General features: G+C 39.3%; 1 protein-coding gene across 1 annotated transcript in view; it reads right to left on the bottom strand.

Annotated features, from left to right (window-relative positions):
• The window catches only part of LOC150081748 (glutamate dehydrogenase, mitochondrial-like), a 535,860-nt gene that overhangs the window by 147,052 nt on the left and 369,951 nt on the right, over window positions 1–18,857 (bottom strand). Inside the window, exon 7 of the mRNA XM_090378851.1 lies at window positions 6,206–6,346. Within this exon, the coding sequence (XP_090234977.1) occupies window positions 6,206–6,346 (141 nt within the window). The remainder of the gene's footprint in view (window positions 1–6,205; window positions 6,347–18,857) is intronic.

The raw sequence follows: 18,857 nt of genomic DNA, 5'->3' as shown, positions 1-18,857 counted from the left end.
ATATTTTGCATCGACATTCACACATGAGGAATTATTTAGCGAGGGGGAAGCCAGAGGTGTATTCAACTCTAGCAGTAAGCTAGAGAATCTTGTAATAACTGAGAGTAAAGTGGAGGAGAAATTGTTGAAGATAAACACAAGAAAGGCACCCGGGGTGGATGGGATCTATCCAGTTATATTAAAGGAGGCAGCAAAGGAAGTAAGCAAACCCTTACCCATAATTATGAGAGCTTCCTTGGACTCAGGGGAGGTACCCATAGACTGGAAAGTGCAAATGTGACCCCAATTCACAAAGGCGGATCAAAGGCTGACACAAGTAATTATAGACCTGTGAGCTTAACTTCTGTTCCAGTAAAATTAATGGAGGCAGTAGTTAAAGAAGCACTGCAGGATCATTTAGACAAGACTTCAGTTATAGCTCGGACACAGCATGGTTTTATTAAGGGGAAGTCTTGCCTGACCAATTTGATTGGATACTATGATGCAGTCACAAAGGAACTGGATGCAGGGAATAACTTTGTTATTATATACTTGGATCTTAGAAAGGCTTTTGATACTGTTGCACATGGAAGACTGCTGCACAAATTGGAACAGTGTGACACTGGAGGCAAATTGCTGCTGTGGATAAAGGGGTAGCTGAGGGGGAGAAGACAGAGAGTGGTAATCAATGGACACTGCTCGTCGTGGACTAATGTTATTAGTGGAGTCCCTCAGGGCTCAGTGTCGGGTCCAATATTGTTTTCTGTATTCATAAATGATACTGATGATGGTATATCAAGCTTAATGTCCAAGTTTGCAGACGATACAAAGGTAGGCAGGGTTGTCAAGGACACTACTGACGCTATGCTGCTGCAACAGGGTCTGGAAAGGTTGAGCAGATGGGCTGAGAGGTGGCAAATGAAGTTTAACGTTGACAAATGCAAAGTACTACACAGGGGAAACAGCAACCCCAGAGCAACGTATCAACTCTGTGGTACTACACTGACAGTGGTAGAGAATGAAAGGGACCTGGGGGAGGGTGTGCAGGCAGATATGAAGTTCTCTGAGCAGTGAAGACGGGCTGCAAGAGTAGCTCATGGTGTATTGTCAATGATATATAGGAATTTTTCTAGCAGGGATAAGGAGGTGATTATTCCCTTGTATAAGGCAATGGTCAGGCCACACCTAGAGTACTGTATACAGGTCTGGAGGCCTCATTTCAAGAAGGATGTAGAGCTGCTGGAATGAGTACAGAGAAGGGCAACAAGATTAGTGAATGGAACAAAGGGGTGCTCTTACGAAGAAAGGCTTAAGTTTTGCAAATTACAGTGTCTTGAGACTAGGCACCAGCGAGGTGATCTGATAGAGGTGTATAAAGCCTTGAATGGTTTGAGCATGCTCAATGCTGATGGGATTCTTCCTCTCGTTCAGAATAATCACATGAGAGGGCATAAATTCAAATTGAGGAAAGACAGATAGGATAGACGTGCGGAAATTTGCCTTTAGCCAGCGGGTGGTTGGTTGGTGGAACAGACTTCCACCCCTTGTCGTGGAAGTTGATAGCCTAAATAAGTTTAAGGCTCAGCTGGACAGGTATTTTGAACCAACAGAGGAGTGAAGTGGAAGTGGTTTCTTTTTTTTTTTTTTATTTATTTTATTTTATTTTTTAATTTTTTTTTAATTTATTTATTTTTTTTTTTTGGCTGATGCTGCATAAGCTTCCTTTCTTGCATCAAATGCCTCTACTAATGCTAATGTTTTTTTTTTTTTTCATGTAAACCCCAAACTCGAGAGGTGTTAGAACCTATAGTACTTAGTACCGTGCTTGTGTTGGAGGCTGAGAAGACGAAAGAAGATATTTGTTGACATTGGACTTGAACTTCTGTAGATTGTAATTTACATAAAATATGTATGAAGGAAGGTTGTTCCAGAAAACGGCAGTTGGATGAATAAATGAGGAAGATGAAAGGTTGATTCTGTGGGTTTGAAGTTGGACAGTAAATGGATGTTGGCTGGTGGCAGCACGTGTTCGGACTGTTTTGAAAGAGAGAGCAGGAATTATAGAAGCTAATTCAGAAGAACAGTGCCCATGGAAGTATCTGTAGAAGAGGCATGCAGCAGAAACAGTACGTCTATGAGACAGCGAGTGCAGAGATGAGTCATTAATTAACCTAACTGCCCTCTTCTGAATGGAATCAAGAAGCCTGAGAGAGGTTTTGGGGCACCACCCCAGATGTGGGAACAATATTCCATTGCATGGCAGATTTGGATTTATACAGAGTGAGCAGCTGTTTGGTAGAAAAGTAACGCCAAGAGTGAAAGAGAAAACTAAGTTTTTTAGATGCAGAAGAAGCAATATTTGTAATGTGCTTGTGCCAAGAGAGATTAATCACCAAAAGAGATATATCATTTTGCCTAGAAATCGGAGTGTCACTAAAGATAAGCATAGGAGCAGAAGAATCCTTTTTGCAAGATATAAGACAAGACTGAGTTTTAGAAGGGTTGAAATCAACTAAGCTGTCTTTGCCCCACTGGAGAATTACCTGAAGATCGGCATTTAAGGAATTGGTAGCAGATTTTCAAGAAGTTGAAGCTGATTGAGCAGGAGAAGGTTTCTCAAAATGGAAAGTGGAATGCAATGTACTATCATCGGCAAAGCTATGGATAGGATTTTCAGTCAGTGGAAGAAGGTCATTAATATACAAGAGGAAAAGAGTGGGGGTAAAGAACTGAACCTTGGGTGACACCTGCATTAGTGGAGAAGTTAGAAGACAGAGAGCCATCTACCAGCACCCTCAGTGAGTGGTCAGAGAGAAAACTGGATAACCAATTTCTAAAAACAGTTGGCAAACCATAAGATGGAAGCTTGTTTAGAAGACCTTTATGCCAAACACGATCGAAAGCCTTTGAGATGTTAAGAGCAACTACTTGTGTTTCACCGAACCTTTCCATTGAATTAGTCCATAAATGGGTAACATAAGCCAGAATATCACCAGTGGATCGACACTGACGGAATCCATACTGGCGATCGTTGATCAGACGGAAGGTTTCTAGGTAGTTTAAAATTTGGCGGTTAATTGATTTCTCCATTACGTTAGAAAGAGTAGAAGTAATTGCAATGGGACGATAATTGGATGGGAGGGATTTGTCACCGTTTTTAGGAACTGGCTGGATATGAGCAAATTTCCAAGCAGAAGGAAAAACACCTTTGGAATAAGAAAGTGAAAAAAGCCGGCAAAGAACAGGAATAATTTCAGGAGCACAGGTTTTGAGAACAAGTGAAGAAATACCATTGGGACCTGGAGCTTTCTTAGCATCAAGATTCGTCGAAATCCTTCTGACATCCTTTTGACGGAAGACCACAGGAGGCATTGAATGGAGCTTGTTGGGAATAGTGGGAGGTGTTTTACCAAGATCGTTAATGCACGAGTTGAAAGAAAAATGGGATGCTAGCAGGTCAGCTTTATCCTTGGCTGAAGTGACAACAGAACCATCTTGTTTGGACAGAAGTGGGAGCAGAGATGGGCAAAGTTTGCGGCCAATAGCTTTGGCAAGAGATCAGAATGCTTGGCTACCATTAGGGCAAGAAGCAAGTTTTCTACTCTTAGCCTCTTCAAACTGTAGTTTTGACTGATTAATAACTGCTTTAGAATTGTTGCGAGCTTTGGTGTAGGCAGAAAATGAAACTGAAGAATTAGAAACTAGCCAATTACGATATGGAACATTCTTCTCTGTCCGCAACCGGAGCAGGATCATCAACAGTTAACCCATAGACATCTAGTGACCCAATGAGAATCAACCCTTTCCTTCTTCTGTTAATTTAAGCATAGAACTTTTTTTCTCTGTCTTATGTCTCAATAATTCATCTGACATCCATTTAGGTCTAAGCAATGAACAGTATTTCTTTGTTGGTACGAAAAGCCTAATAACTTGTTTGGTCACTTACCCGAATACTTTCCATTTAAAATTTGCTCTTGGTAACATTTTCAGTTGGTCCTAATGCATGCAATTTAAAAACTCTCTGAGACCTCTGCAGTCATCCTTACAAAAGTGAAAGCCTTTTTCTTTACCGTAGTTATGTCTTTAATTAAATTCCACATTAGTACAATGTGATCGATGCGACCCACTGGGTTTGTTATCTGCAGATTCTTAATGTAGAATGCTATGTAAAAAATTATGTTAATTTGGGCAGTTTTATAAATTAAAAAATTTATAAAACTGCTCAAATAAAAGTTTGACTCTATTTAGACAGTACTGAAAGTTTTCAACCATTATGTAGTCTTAAAACCTACAACCATTATGTACACTGGTGTTCAAAGAATTGCATCACCCCTTAAAATTGTAATTGTCATCCGAATAATGTAAGTATATGGCAATATTTCTTATAGATTGCATCCGATAAGATTGACATGTGTAGGTGATGACGTAATATTGCATCAGCTGTTACTTTCAACTATATAAGTATGCTCTGCAAGAGTTGCAGTCATTGCTTGCTTGTGTCAGGATGGTGAGTTAAATGCAGTTGAAGCTTTACATGAGTTAGGATGTTCTTCCCGTCACATTGCTTATAGAGTGTCTTGTAATCAGTCGACAGTAAGTAGATTTCTTTCCAAACTCAAGAATACTGGTTCTGCTGATAGGGAAAAAGGAACCGGATGCAAACGAGTCTCTACACCAAAACAGAACTGCACTTTGAAGCGCTTGTACCTTAAAAACCATCAAGCTTCTTTGCCTCAGCTGAAAAGAGAATAGGCATAAGGAGTGGTAGCAAGTGCAGTAACAGACAGAAAATGCCTCTTCAAAAATGGATTTGAAGCCATCGTCCTAAGAAGAAGCTCTCCTCACACCAAAAATGACAAAGGCCCAATTAATTTGATGTAAGGAGCATATCAAATGGATCCAGCAGTGGAAGTCATTTATTTTCTTGGGTGTGAAGAAATTCAACCTGTATGGCTCTGATGGGAGACAAACAATTTGCCAGAGACGTGGTGAAGAATACCATCCAGACGGTATGGTGTCTACAGTGAAATTCCCTACTAGCCAAATGATATGGGGGTGCATTTCATATCATGGAATAGGTCACGTGCAGTTTATAAAAGGTTCCGTAAATGTCAATGAATACCTGGCTATATTGGAAGGCAAATTGCTGCCAACCATTAGAGACCAGATGCAGTTACTTGGCAGGTTTCAATCTGATCTAAAAAGTAACTGTATTTTTCAGGCTGACTCTGCTCCTTGTCATCTGTGAAAAGTGTAAGTAGGCATTTTGTAGTTACTTTAGCTTCATTCCTGCATTAGGAGTTCGACAGTAATGTGGTTACATTTGTTACAGGTTAAAAAACGGTTGGAAGAACAGTCCATTACAACTCTTAGCTATCCGGGAAACAGCTTGAACCTGAATCCTATAGAGAACTGTTGGCATCGTGTGGAATCTCCAGTTGCCAGAAAAAAAACCAAAGATCCTTCGTGAACTTCAGGAAGCCATAATTTGTGTTTGGAACCACAAACTATCAGTTGATTATCTTCAGAAACTGATCTTGTCAATGCCACAACAGTGTGCTGCTGTCATCAGGGCCAGAGGCGGTTCAACTAAATATTAGTTTGCACCTGATGAACTTTTCATTTTGTTTTCTATTTAAAATGATAAACTGAAGCAAATTCAGGGCTTATGATAACATTTCAGTCATAATTGTCGTGTTTACCAAAACTGTTGTATAAAGGTTGCAAATGCTAATTTTGGAATATTTTGAGAGCACCTGTCAAATATTACTTAGCTTTGCCTTAACTATTAATAAATATCTTTTGTTTATATTTCTATTTGCGATGTTAGTCATTAATGTAACATACCATCGTTTGTTTGTTTGTTTGTTATTTGGTTTTTAGGAGCATTGGCAACTAAGGCCATATTGCTCCGGGGATATGTGATGGTCATTCCCTGACCTTTCCATATCCTCCGTATTTAGTGGTCACGGGCTCGAACCCCAGTCTAATCAAGAACTTACCATCATGGAAAAGGGTTAGAAATGTTAAATTCCTGGGTGATGCACTTTCTTTGAACAACAGTGTATTCTTAAAGGTTACAAGCCTCAACCACTTCCTTCATTGAATTAACCCAACAATTAATGCAGAACAATTATTGTGGAGAGGGACCTCTTAGGTCTTGTGCAGACACTGCTCAGTTAATATGACAAAATAAAAGTTCTCAAAACATGGTAGTACTACATACCTTGCACTGAATTTTATCTGCATTTACTTTAGTAATTACTTTTTCAGTAGCAGCAGGAACCAAAATATCACATGGTTCTAGCAACAGGTTTTCTCCACTGTACTTTTCTGCTCCTGGAAATCCAACTATAGTGCCACTAGCCTAAAAAAAAATATATATATATATATAATATATTTTTAAAACTGTTTACCAAGTTTATATCCATCTATTGAGAATCAACTACCTTTTGCATGTTTATAGGGTTTTTAGGAGCATCAGCGACTAAGGCTATATTGCTCCGTGTATGTTGACTAGGGTTCAAGCCTGTGACTGCTAAATATGATTAATGTTTATATTGATGCTTTATTGTAAACGCTACTGAGCTGGTGGTAGTTATGCCTGAGTGTAAACAAGAACATTTATTTATTTATTTTTTCTTTAATTCAGCTGGTTGCTCCCATTTTCAGTATACTTTAGAGTTAGCCATAACAAATAATTTCATATATCTTGCGTGAAAGGCATAATTTACACCTATTTGAAATTCATGTCACCTCCACTGTGTCACACGGATATAATGTCATGGAATAGATATAATAGATCAAATGGATATAAGAAAATGAAGGAAGAAAAGAAGAGGGGTAGTTTATTTTAATTTATATTAGTCACACGAAGTGTGTTTAAGGATCCAGATGAGCACAATATGAACACCATTTTCACAGCACAAAATGATCCTCTTTTCATGTACAGAAGAGCATCGGTAATCCAAACTAATTGAGGCCGCGGGTAGCTCGGACTTGCGATTTGTTCGAACTTATCAAAAATACCGTTCTAAAAAAAGTATAGTAAGTTTAGAAATGTAAACATTGGTTTTAAAATCTGAGGGACCGCATAATTTTTTGTTAAAATCCAACACCTTTTCCCACAACAAGGGAACAGATATGGGTTCTCCTAAACTTCGTCGTCTGTGTGAACCACAAATAAACAGCATCTTCGAGGGATGGGTCATTAGTTGTCCTCATAGTTTTTCTTTTCTTTTTTTTCTTGCACAATCAGAATCAAGTTTCGATGTGAGTTTTTAATGTCTGTTATGGTTGACTTTCCAACCTCGTAAAATTTTGCTAATGAAGACTTGCTTTCTCCCTTTGAAAGTCTGAAAAATCTCAATCTTTGATTCTATTGTTAAAAATTTCTGCTTCCTTTTAAAAGAAAACTATAGTATGGTAAAATAAAACTCTGTTCAGAATCTTCTTACTCTGTCTCACTTGTGTGTATCATGTACTTTGATATTGAATAACACATCCTTTTTTTTTACTGTTTAAACTTTTACGACCTCAAAAAAAAATGTCGATGCCCAGAAATATCAGATTATAAAGTGTTATTTTCAGTTAGTACTGTGTGTATATCAATTAAGCTATGTACGTAAGTGCAAATTTATTTTTATTTTGCTAAATTGTGGATAATATTCTTCCGATTTTCACATATTTAATTTTGTTGAAAAAAATTGTGTAAATTTGTGCTTTATACAGTGTATCCTCATTTTTATAGCCTGTGGATAATATTCCTCTGATTTTCGCTTATTAGAATTGCCATTTAATAGAATCAAAATTCAATTCGCAAACATGATCAAATTAACTGGTGCTTACCGTAATTATTTTATGTCACCAGTATAAAAAAAAAAATAAATGCTGGCTTGTTTGGATTATTGACGTTCAGATTTTCAACACTCTACTGTATTTAGCATGGTTTTAGTAATTCCAAGTCTGGATGAATTGTTTTCATAATGACATTGTGGGTGATAAGGATACCTTTACTGCTGCACATGGTTCCTACTGGATTGGCAGTTGTCTAAGACTCCCCCATCCTAAATTGATCCTGTTGTGAACAGCTTATGTTCCTACTGCAACATTATCATTTTAGGAGGAACTTCTTTGTTAAACCAAACACTAAAATCCCTTTGCACATCTTTCATAGTTTTATTATTATTTAAAAAAAAAAAAACCTTTCTCCTTTATGGGATTTTTTCCAGACCTTGACTAGTACTGGTACCAAGTGCATGGGGTGGTTAGTTATGTCAGGTTACTATTATTATTGTTACTGTTGGCTGAGAAACTCTTACTATCCTAAAATGTTCAACGTTGCAGCTTTCTGGAGTTTCTTGCAGTTGTTCTCTGGGAGGCCTGCTGTTCTTACAGAGGCTCTTTGGCACCATGCCAGTGGTTGACACGATGATTGGGATGACCATTACTTGTCTTAGGGCTGAGTACTTCAAGTACTTCCTGATCTTTTCCTCTTATGTTTTCTGATGGTGTTTGGAACCATTACGTTCATCAGGTAGGTAGCCATTTACTTCTTTTTGATGAGGGTTATGTCTGGTTTGTTCGTTTGTTGTTTGGGAATTTTTTTGGTGCATCGGTGTCTATGGCCATAGTGCACCATACATATGATAGTATGTATGCTATTTCTTTACGGATCGACAGCGAGAAAACTGGTTTTTGAATAGCTAAAGGAGGTGGCGTACATTGATCGCATTGAGAAAGGTAAAAATCTTTAAGACATTTGCTTTATTGCCCAAAAGTGAAGTAAGCGTTAGTGAATCTTCTGTTGGAGTGAAGAGATTCTGGCATTCTATTGCAAATTTGTGAATTCCACAAGGATATGCTTTACTGAAAGCACTGTTTTACAGTGATCACACTGGGGGGGTGAATCTCCCCTCTTAAAAGATAACCACGAGTAATATCAGTATGACCTATTCACAGATGAGCTAGTATTACCTCCTGTTGTCGAATTGGACTGAAGCTTGAAGGCCACTGTTCAAGATCTGGCTTGATACTTCGAAGCTTATTTTCAAGTTGGTTTTGCCATGTTGATTGCCACTGGTACATGCATTTTTCCTATATTGTTCATCTATAATCTTTATGTGGAACTTTCCACTGTTCATTGGGTGGCAAGTCAGCTGCTTTTGCAGCATTGTCCACTAATTCATTTCCTGGAATTGCCATATGTCCTGGGATCCAACAGAAGTGTATGGTTCTTCCAAGCTCAGATAAGGTATATAAAGAGTTTGTTATTTCTTTCACGACTGGGTGGGTGATGTTCATTGTGTTTTCCATGGCCTGAAGTGCACCTAGAGAATCAGAGAAAATTATACCGTTTTCAATATTGGAGGACTCGATATGCTTCAGTGCAACCTGAATTGCCATTAGTTCGGCAGAAAATATACTAAACTCATGTGGCAGTTGGTAGGCCAATGTTATGTTCGGAAAAACTGCACCGATTCCAATGTGGGTTTCATTCTTTGATCCATCTGTATGAACTACAACGAAGTTCGGAAACTGCTCCACTACTGCATGGTATAGTTACGAGAAATTTTCTTTATGTAGAGCAGATTTATCCCATTTATGAAGGTATTCATCACATGGAGGTGGAGTAATGCTCCATGGAGCAAGGAGTAGTGGAGGGGTATTTGCAATATTATCAAAACTTAGATTAAGTTCTACTAGAAGAAGTTTTATTCTTATATCTAACAGTCAGTTAGCAGTAGAGCCGTTATGGTATAACCTGCTGTGTTGGGGGGGGGGGGGTGAAAAGTAATTCCCAATTTGGGTGTTCAGGCATAGATCTAATTTTATATGCATAGTGTAATATAAGTTGTTGCCTTCTGATAGAGAGAGGGGGGTTTGTGAGCGTCGGCATATAGACTATGTATTGGAGACGTGTGATATGCTCCTAGAGTAACGTGTATTGCACTATGATGGAAAGGATCAAGCCAACAAAGGACACTAGGCCTTGCTGAGCTATACATTGGTGTTCCATAGTCAAGTTTTGATCTTATTAAAGATCTGTATAGCTGTAATAAGGTAAGGCGATCAGCTCCCCACTTTGTTGCTGAGAGAACCTGGATGATATTTAGTTTTTGTTGGCATGATGTTCTTAGTTTTTTAATATGTCCCAGGAAGGTAAATTTATGATTTAAGGTGATTCCTAAGAATCGTATACTGGATTGAATTGCTATTGGTTTTCCATTCAGTTGTTGTTCCGGATGTGGGTACAGTTTACGTTGTCAGCAAAAATGGATGCACAATGTTTTTTGAGGACAAAGTTGAAAACATTGGTTTGTGCCCATGTACTGATCTTATTTATTGCCCCTTATAACTGTCTCTCAACAGTATTCATGTTTTTCGCATGACAAGAAATACTAAGGTCATCTACAAACAGTACCTTATCGATAGTGTTTGGAAGTTGTTCAGCAACGATTTTTATTGCAATTATAAAGAGTATCACTGAGGACAGAGTCCTGGGGAACTCCTTCTTGAAAAAATAGTTGGGACAGCAAAGTTTTAAATTGAACCTGGAATGTTCGCTTGTCTAGGAAGTTCCGTATGAAAATCGGGAGATGGCCCCGAAGCCCATGGCGATGTAATTCGTGGAATATTCCATACTTACACGTGGAATCATAGGTCTTACTGAAGTCAAAGCAAACCATTACATGGTGTTCTGATCTAAAGAATGCATTCCAAATGGAATTCTCTAGTCTTACTAGTATATTTAGTGTTGATCTGTTTTGTTGAATGCCAAATTGTGCAGAATGTAAGAGATTGAAATTTTCAAGGTATCATATCAGTCGACAATTCGCCATCTTTTCGAGAATTTTGCAAAGGCAACTGGTCAAAGCAATAGGTCTATAGTAAGTGAGGTGGGATGTGTTGGGTCTTTAGCATTAGCATAGGCATATGATGCAAGAAAGCAAGCTTATTCAGCATCAGCCAAAAAAAAAAAAAAAAAAAACAACCACTACTCCCATTTCACCCCTCAATTCGTTTGAAATACCTGTCCAGCTGAGCCTTAAATTTGTTTAGGCTATCAACTTCAACAACAAGCGATGGAAGTCTATTCCACAAACCAACTGCCCGCTGGCTAAAGGCGAATTTCCGCACATCTATCCGACATCCGTCCTTCCTCAATTTGAATTTATGCCCTCTCAGGTGATTATTCTGAGCAAGAGGAAGAATTCCATCGGCATTGAGCATGCTCAAGCCATTCAAAGCCTTGTACACCTCTATCAGATCACCTCGGCGATGCCTAGTCTCCAGGCTCTGTAATTTGCAAAACTTAAGCCTTTCTTCGTAAGAGCAACCCTTTGTTCCATTCACTAATCTTGTTGCCCTTCTCTGTACTCGTTCCAGCAGCTCTACATCCTTCTTGAAATGAGGCCTCCAGACCTGTATACAGTACTCAAGGTGTGGCCTGACCAATGCCTTATACAAGGGAATAATCACATCCCTGTCCCTGCTAGAAAAATTCCTGTATATCATTGACAAGACACCATGAGCTACTCTTGCAGCTCGTCTGCACTGCTCAGAGAACTTCATATCTGCCTGCACAATTACCCCCAGGTCCTTTTCATTCTCTACCACTGTCAGCGTAGTACCACAGAGTTGATACGTTGATCTGGGGTTACTGTTTCCCATATGTAGTACTTTACATTTGTCAATGTTAAACTTCATTTGCCACCTCTCAGCCCATCTGCTCAACCTTTCCAGATCCTGTTGCAGCAGCATAGTATCAGTAGTGTCCTTAACAACCCTGCAAACCTTTGTATCGTCTGCAAACTTGGACATTAAGCCTGATACACCATCATCAATATCATTTATAAATACAGAAAACAACAATGGACCCAACACTGAACCCTGAGGAACTCCACTAATAACATTAGTCCACGTTGAGCAGTGTCCATTGATTACCACTCTCTGTCTTCTGCCACTCAACCATCCCTTTATCCATAGCAGCAATTTGCCTCGAATGCCACACTTCTCCAATTTGTGCAGCAGTCTTCCATGCGCAACAGTATCAAAAGCCTTTCTAAGATCCAAATATATAATATCAAAGTTATTCCCTGCATCCAGTTCTTTTGTGACTACATCATAGTATCCAATCAAATTGGTCAGACAAGACCTGCCCTTAACAAAACCATGCTGTGTCTGAGCTATAACTGAATTCTTGTCCAGATGATCCTGCAGTGCTTCTTTAACCAGTGCCTCCATTAATTTTCCTGGAACCGAAGTTAAACTAACAGGTCTATAATTACTTGTGTCAGCCTTTGATCCTCCTTTGTGAATTGGGGTTACATTTGCACATCTCCAGTCCATGGGTACCTCCCCTGAGTCCAAAGAAGCTCTCATAATTATGGCTAGGGGTTTGCTTACTTCCTTTGCTGCCTCCTTTAATATAACTGGATAGATCCCATCCACCCCGGGTGCCTTTTTTATGTTTATCCTCAACAATTTCTCCTCCACTTTCCTCTCAGTTATTAGAAAATCATCTAGCTCACTGCCAATGTTTACTTCACCTACGACATTCCCCTTCCTGAATAACTCCTCATGTGTGAATGTAGATGCAAAATACTCGTTTAGATTGTTAGCCACCTGAGCTGGATCCTCAACTGTTGAACCATCAACATCCAGTGGACCAATCTGATTCATCCCTTTCCTTCTTGAGTTTAAATAGGTAAAGAACTCTTTTCTGTTTTTCTTTGCATCCTTTGCCAAGGATTTCTCATAATCTGCCTTTGCCTGCCTAATCTCCTTTGTGACTTGGTTACAGACCAACTTATATCTATCATAGGCTTCCACGTCACCCATTAATTTGTATGTATCCCATGCATTTTTCTTCTCTGCCATATGTCTCATTAGTTCATCTGACAACCATTTAGGCCTGAACCTTGAACAATATTTCTTGGTTGGTATGTAAAGCCTGGTAGCTTCCAAGATTAGTTCCTTGAATGCTTCCCATTTTGAATTTGCTGTTGGTAACATCATCAGTTGGTCCCACTGTATAGAATTTAAATACTGTCTCAGACCAGCATAGTCTCCTTTACGAAAGCAAAAACCCTTCCCTTTACCTCTGATGGTAGTTACCTCCTTGAGTATATCCCACTTCAGCACACTGTGATCACTGCCACCCAGTGGTTCATTTATCTGCAGATTCCTAATGCATGAAGAATCACTACTGATAATCAGATCAAGAGTATTACTCCCTCTAGTTGCCTCCCGAACATGCTGATGTAGAAAACAATCATCCAATAAATCCACAAAAGCCTTGCTAGTGTGTGAGTGACCAACCCACAAATTCCAGTCAATATCTGGGAAATTAAAATCCCCCATTATAAGACTCTCTGATTTACTGGCCCACTCTATTTCCCTGTACAGTATCTTATTATACTCATCAGAGTCATTAGGCCTATAGCACACTCCTACTCTCAATTTTGATTTACCTATGCTTATGTCACACCAAACTGACTCAACACTGCACTGTCCAGCGATGTCAACTGGCTTCACTTCCTTGGATTTTATGTGTTTTTTAACTAATAGCATAACCCCTCCTCCCTTCCTATCCTGTCTATCCTTTCTGTAGACGTTGTACTCCCCAAATTCCAGTTCTGCATTCCTTATATCTGTGTGACACCACGTCTCTGATATCCCAACAATATCTGCCTTTGATGTTTTGAGTAATACCTCAAATTCATCAAATTTATTTACTAAACTCCTAGCATTAGTGTACACGCAAGTATACATGCACCTGTTTCTATTCTTAGCTACCCTAACACAACCCATGTGTTTACTTGTACCGCAATGACTTCCAGCAGTCTCTGAAATATCCTGCATCTTGTTTTTCAGGCTTCTGCTCATTCCAATAGAAGCAGTGCAAGAATCTCTTTCACCTCTGCCCGTGGCTACTGTTAATCCATTAGTCTTTGTCTCCCCCCAAGCTAGCAGTTTTCCGACCCACCTAACACTGCCTCGATAGCATCAGCAAATATTCTTGCACCCTTTCTATTTAAGTGTATCCCATCCCTGTAGAAGCAATCTCTCCTGTTAACAAGTACAGTCCAGGCTGAAAAAAATTCTACCCCTTCAGCCTTGCACAATCTTTCCAGGGCCGAATTGATCGACAAGGCTCTCATCATATACTCCCTCCTATCGTGTCTGGGCAGAATTGCAGACACTTTCAAATTCAACCCTACATCACGGCTTTTTTTCAACAGTGACCTGTACTTGTTAAGTAATTCCGCTGGTCTCCTACTCTTAATATCATTAGTGCCAACGTGTACAACTATATCACCCTTTGTGCCCTTAAAAGATGATATCCGCTCTACAACGTCATCAACCTTTGCCCCTGGCAGACATACCCTGGTCCTGTTCCACCTATCCTTTTTACAAAGCATGTTCCCCGTTTCCCTGACAATTGAGTCACCAACAACTACTAGTTCCTGTTGGACCAGCGCATTCTGCCTTGGGGGCTGCCTCTGTGTTGCAAGATGACCAAGTCCAAGCTCTGGTGTTGATGTGGGCAGCTGAGAGCTTGATGGGCCCCTCAATTTATTTCCTTCGAGGGCATCCACCCTGTCCTTCAAGGTCTCATATAGGCCCATAACAACGCCGAGTTGTCGCCTAATTTCCTTGCACTCCTTGCATCGTGCACACACAGACATCCCCCATGGCAGTATCATGTCCCGTACCCGATTGCTCCGCAAACATCAAGCAAACAGTGCATCTTAAAAGGCCGTGATTCAGGGGGCAACCGCCCCCCTCAGTTCTCCCCTGAGTCACAGCACTCCCATTAGCTTGAGCCTTTTGCTTTGCTGCTCTGGTCAGAGTCATGATTTCGATTTAAATGTCAATAAAATTACAATTTCAGAACAAAATTAAAACCTTAAACTTGTATCTTAACACAGTTATAACGCTATATTTATTTTTCGGTATCGAGTGTTATCTACGAGTTCCCTTTATATAACTTCCGTATCAAGTATGTATTAATTATTTGCTACGTTTGTACTCTAAGTCGTTATATATATATAGTTAAAAGTACAATTTAATTGACAATGAAGTTTAACAAGATTAATAGATGTACTGATTAATTGACAATATTATATTATGCACTATACTATACAAAGCTAATGCTATCGAATTCCGGATATGCTGTATCGCGCTTCAGTAACGAGTGTTATCTACGAAATCCATTTATATAACTTCTGTATCAAGTTATGTATTAATTATGTATTTTTACTAATTATTTATGTTCCGTAACCTAAGTGGTTATATGTATAGTTAAAATTACAATTTAATTGCCAATGAAGTTCGACAAGATTAATAGATTTTACTGATTAATTTTCACGTAGCAATGGCGGCCGTTTATGAACGGTAAACACGTGGATTTGATACCCTTTCCGATACTAAGTAATACCTACAAAATCTCTATCTAAGTTATTTTAACTTTAAGTACCGTAAATAGGAATATAAAGCTACTCTAGAAATAAGTTAATGTCAATTTAAACTAATAAAGCAGAAAATAAATCAGAAAAAACTTCTCTATTCCAAGAGTGGCAGAAAGGCACGTCCGCACAGGAAATCCTCGACCTCAGAATCTTTACCTGGTTTAAGGAAAGGGCTGTAGCATGATGCCATCATTTAGGGAATGTATCTTCCAGGTAGATTCTATTGAACAGATCAAGAAGTGACTGCAGTGATTCAGCACTTAGTTTCTGTACTATCGAATAATGGATATTATCTGGTCCTACAGTGCTATGCCTAGATGTTGACAAGGCTGTATGTAGTTCGTGGATAGTAAATAGTAAGTTATATTGTTCTTCTGCTTTTGAAGAAAAGTTTAACTTTTGTTTTTCTGAATTTGCTTTGAATCTTTTGAAGGCTGGTATGTAACTTTCTGTTGCTGATGTTTTGGAAAACGTTTCTCCTAGTATATTGGCAATTTGGGTAGGGTCAGCAGTGTTCTGCCCTCTCCATTCCATCCAACTACAGCTATTCTCATTTTCCTGATTGTTTTCCAAATTTTATGTGTGGGAGTTGCTTGGTTGAAGTGAAGCGAATCCAAGCGACCTTTTTATTACTGCGTCTAACATACCTTGATCTTGCTCTAGCGTGTTTAAACTGAATGAGATTAGCTGTAGTTGGATTGCGCCGAAAAGTATTCCAAGCTTTATTTTGGTCTTTTTTTGCTGCACGGCATTCATCACTCCACCAGATTTTTGGGTGTTCAGGTAATTTTGAAGAGGATTTTGGTATAGCTTTTCCTGCTGCATGTAATATAGTTTTTGTGACATACTCAACCACTTCCCTGGTTGGGGATTTTTGGAAAATTTCAGAGTCCAGTTTAGCTAATTTTTTATGTCTCCAACTCTGCTTTATCAATGAGCCACTGTGAAATTCTAGTAAGATGATAAGAGGGCTTATTCAGTAATTCAAATGTAATGGGAAAATGATCACTACGCAGTGGATCATTGTTTATCATCCACTATAGAGTAAGATACAAAGTTGCTGAACAGATAGACAAGTCTATTGCAGTATATGTTCCGCAATAAGTAGGTGACCCATCATTTAGAAGGAGAAGGTTGTAATCGTCTAAACATTTTTCAATTAGTTTTTTTATTGATCGATATTTTTGTTACCCCATAGTGTGCGATGACCATTTAAGTCTCCCAGAATAAGAAAAGGTGTGGGGAGTTGAGCTATGAGGTTGTTTAGATCACTTTGTTGGATGGAAAAGCTTGGTGGAATATATAAGGAGCAGATTGTAATATAGATGTCAGCAGCCACAAGGACCGCTATTGCCTCGAGGGGAGAGTTCAGTAAGACCTGTGTAGTATTTTGTGCAGTATTTTGATTGGTTCTATCTTTTCTAAAGATATTGTAATAAGACAGTTTTGGTGTGTCTTGAGGTTTGAATTAGGTCTCTTGGAGGCAGAGAGATAAGGTCGTACAGGTCATTAATATTGGCATGGAAACCATGACAATTCCAATGAATTATTGTGTTCATTGTTTATCTGTTGTTAGACTTTCCAAGCGTTTTTGTAGTGCTGAGGTTCTCTGTTTTTCACCTTTCTTTTGAAAGTAAGGCCTTTCTGTTTCCATGTCTACTTCAAGAAAAACGTGTAGCACAGAGTCATAAATTAATCGTAACCAGAAGTTACGATTAATTTTTCTTTGCATCCTTGGTCCGGGAAGTGGAGATTTCCAATTGGTATAAAAACTGACGTATTGAATGCCTGAGTTTGAGTTGCACTGTACAGTAGTAGTAGTGGCATGTGATGCAAGAAAGCAAGTGTATGAGCTTATGCAGCATCAGCCAAAAAAAAAAAAAAAAAATCACACCATTCCCTCCAAATGCTTGTCCAGTTCCTCCTTAAATTTATTCAACCTATCAACTTCCACGACAGATGGAAGTTTGTTCCAGCAATTAACCACCCACGGGCTAAAGGCAAATTTCCGCACATCTATTCTACATCTGTCTTTTCTTAATTTGAATTTATGCTCCCTTAGGTTCGTAATCTGAACAAGTGGAAGGATCCCATCAGAATTCAGCGTGCTCAACCCATTCAAGGCCCTTATACACCGCGTTGTTGCCCTTCTCTGTACAAGCTCAAGTAAATCTACATCCTTCCTAAAATGAGGCCTCCAGACCTAATTAGGTACCTCATTTTAGGAGGTACGCAGTACTCAAGGCGTGGCCTGACCTTATACAGAGGGACAATCACCTTCTCCCTGCTAGCAAAATTCCTATATATCATTGACAAAACCCCATGACCTGCCCTGGCAGCCTGTCTGCATTGCTCAGAAAACTTCATATCTGACTGCACAATTACTCCCAGGTCTTTTTCATTTCCTACCACCTTAAGTGTAGGCGCCTCCGTAGCCAGGTGGGAAGGAGAAGCAGTGCGTAGCACACGCTTCTTGATTAGACCGGGGTTTGAGCCCGTCACCACCAAATACGGAGGATGCGGAAAGGTCAGGGAATGACCACCGCATATTCCGGAGCAATATGGCCTTAGTTGCTAATGCTCCTAAAAACCAAATAACAAACAAACAACCTTAAGTGTAGTACCACACAGTTGGTACGTTTCTCTGGGGTTACTTCTACCCATGTGCAGTACTTTGCATTTGTCAAGGTTAAACTTCAGTTGCCACTTCTTAGCCCATCTGCCCAAATTATCTAGATCCTGTTGCAGTAGCACACTGCCATTACTGTCATTAACAACCCTAGCAACCTTTTTATCATCTGCAAACTTCGACATTAAGCCTGATATACCTTCATCAATATCATTGATAAATATACAAAACAACAGTGGACCTAACACCGAACTCTGTTGGACTCCACTAATAACATTAGTCCACGAAGAGCAGCACCCATTGATTACCACCCTCTGTCTTCTCCCACTTAACCATCCTTTTATCCATTGTAGCAACTTACCCTTAATACCATTCTGCTCCAATTTGTACAATAGTCTTCCAGGCGCAACAGTGTCAAAAGCTTTCCTGAAATCCAGTGTTTTTACGTAGTTCAAGAAAGTCTTTTGGGGATACTGTTAGTTCTAATACTGTTAGTTAGCTATGCGGTTTATTGGAATTTGATGATTTGGACAAACGTAGATCTATTTGCAAGGGTTGGTGGTGAGATGATTTGCTTTGCTTCTTGATAGGACACATTATGATTGGTTTTATATTTCTGAATAAGTTTCTCGGTTTTCCAGCGATCGCATGTTCTAGCGTAAGCGGGTTGATCTTTTTTGCAGTTTGGGTATATCACTTGGGATGCAGTACAGGCTTCGCAGTTGTGTTCAACTGACCCGCACTTTTCACAAGCAGGGGTTCCCCGGCAAGCT

Source organism: Mastigoproctus giganteus, chromosome 8 (assembly GCF_048544385.1).
Source record: "Mastigoproctus giganteus isolate SK-2022 chromosome 8, ASM4854438v1, whole genome shotgun sequence".
Lineage (NCBI taxonomy): Eukaryota > Metazoa > Arthropoda > Arachnida > Uropygi > Thelyphonidae > Mastigoproctus > Mastigoproctus giganteus.
The sequence above is the reverse complement of the archived record's forward strand: the minus strand, read 5'-3'. Positions and strand labels throughout refer to the sequence as shown.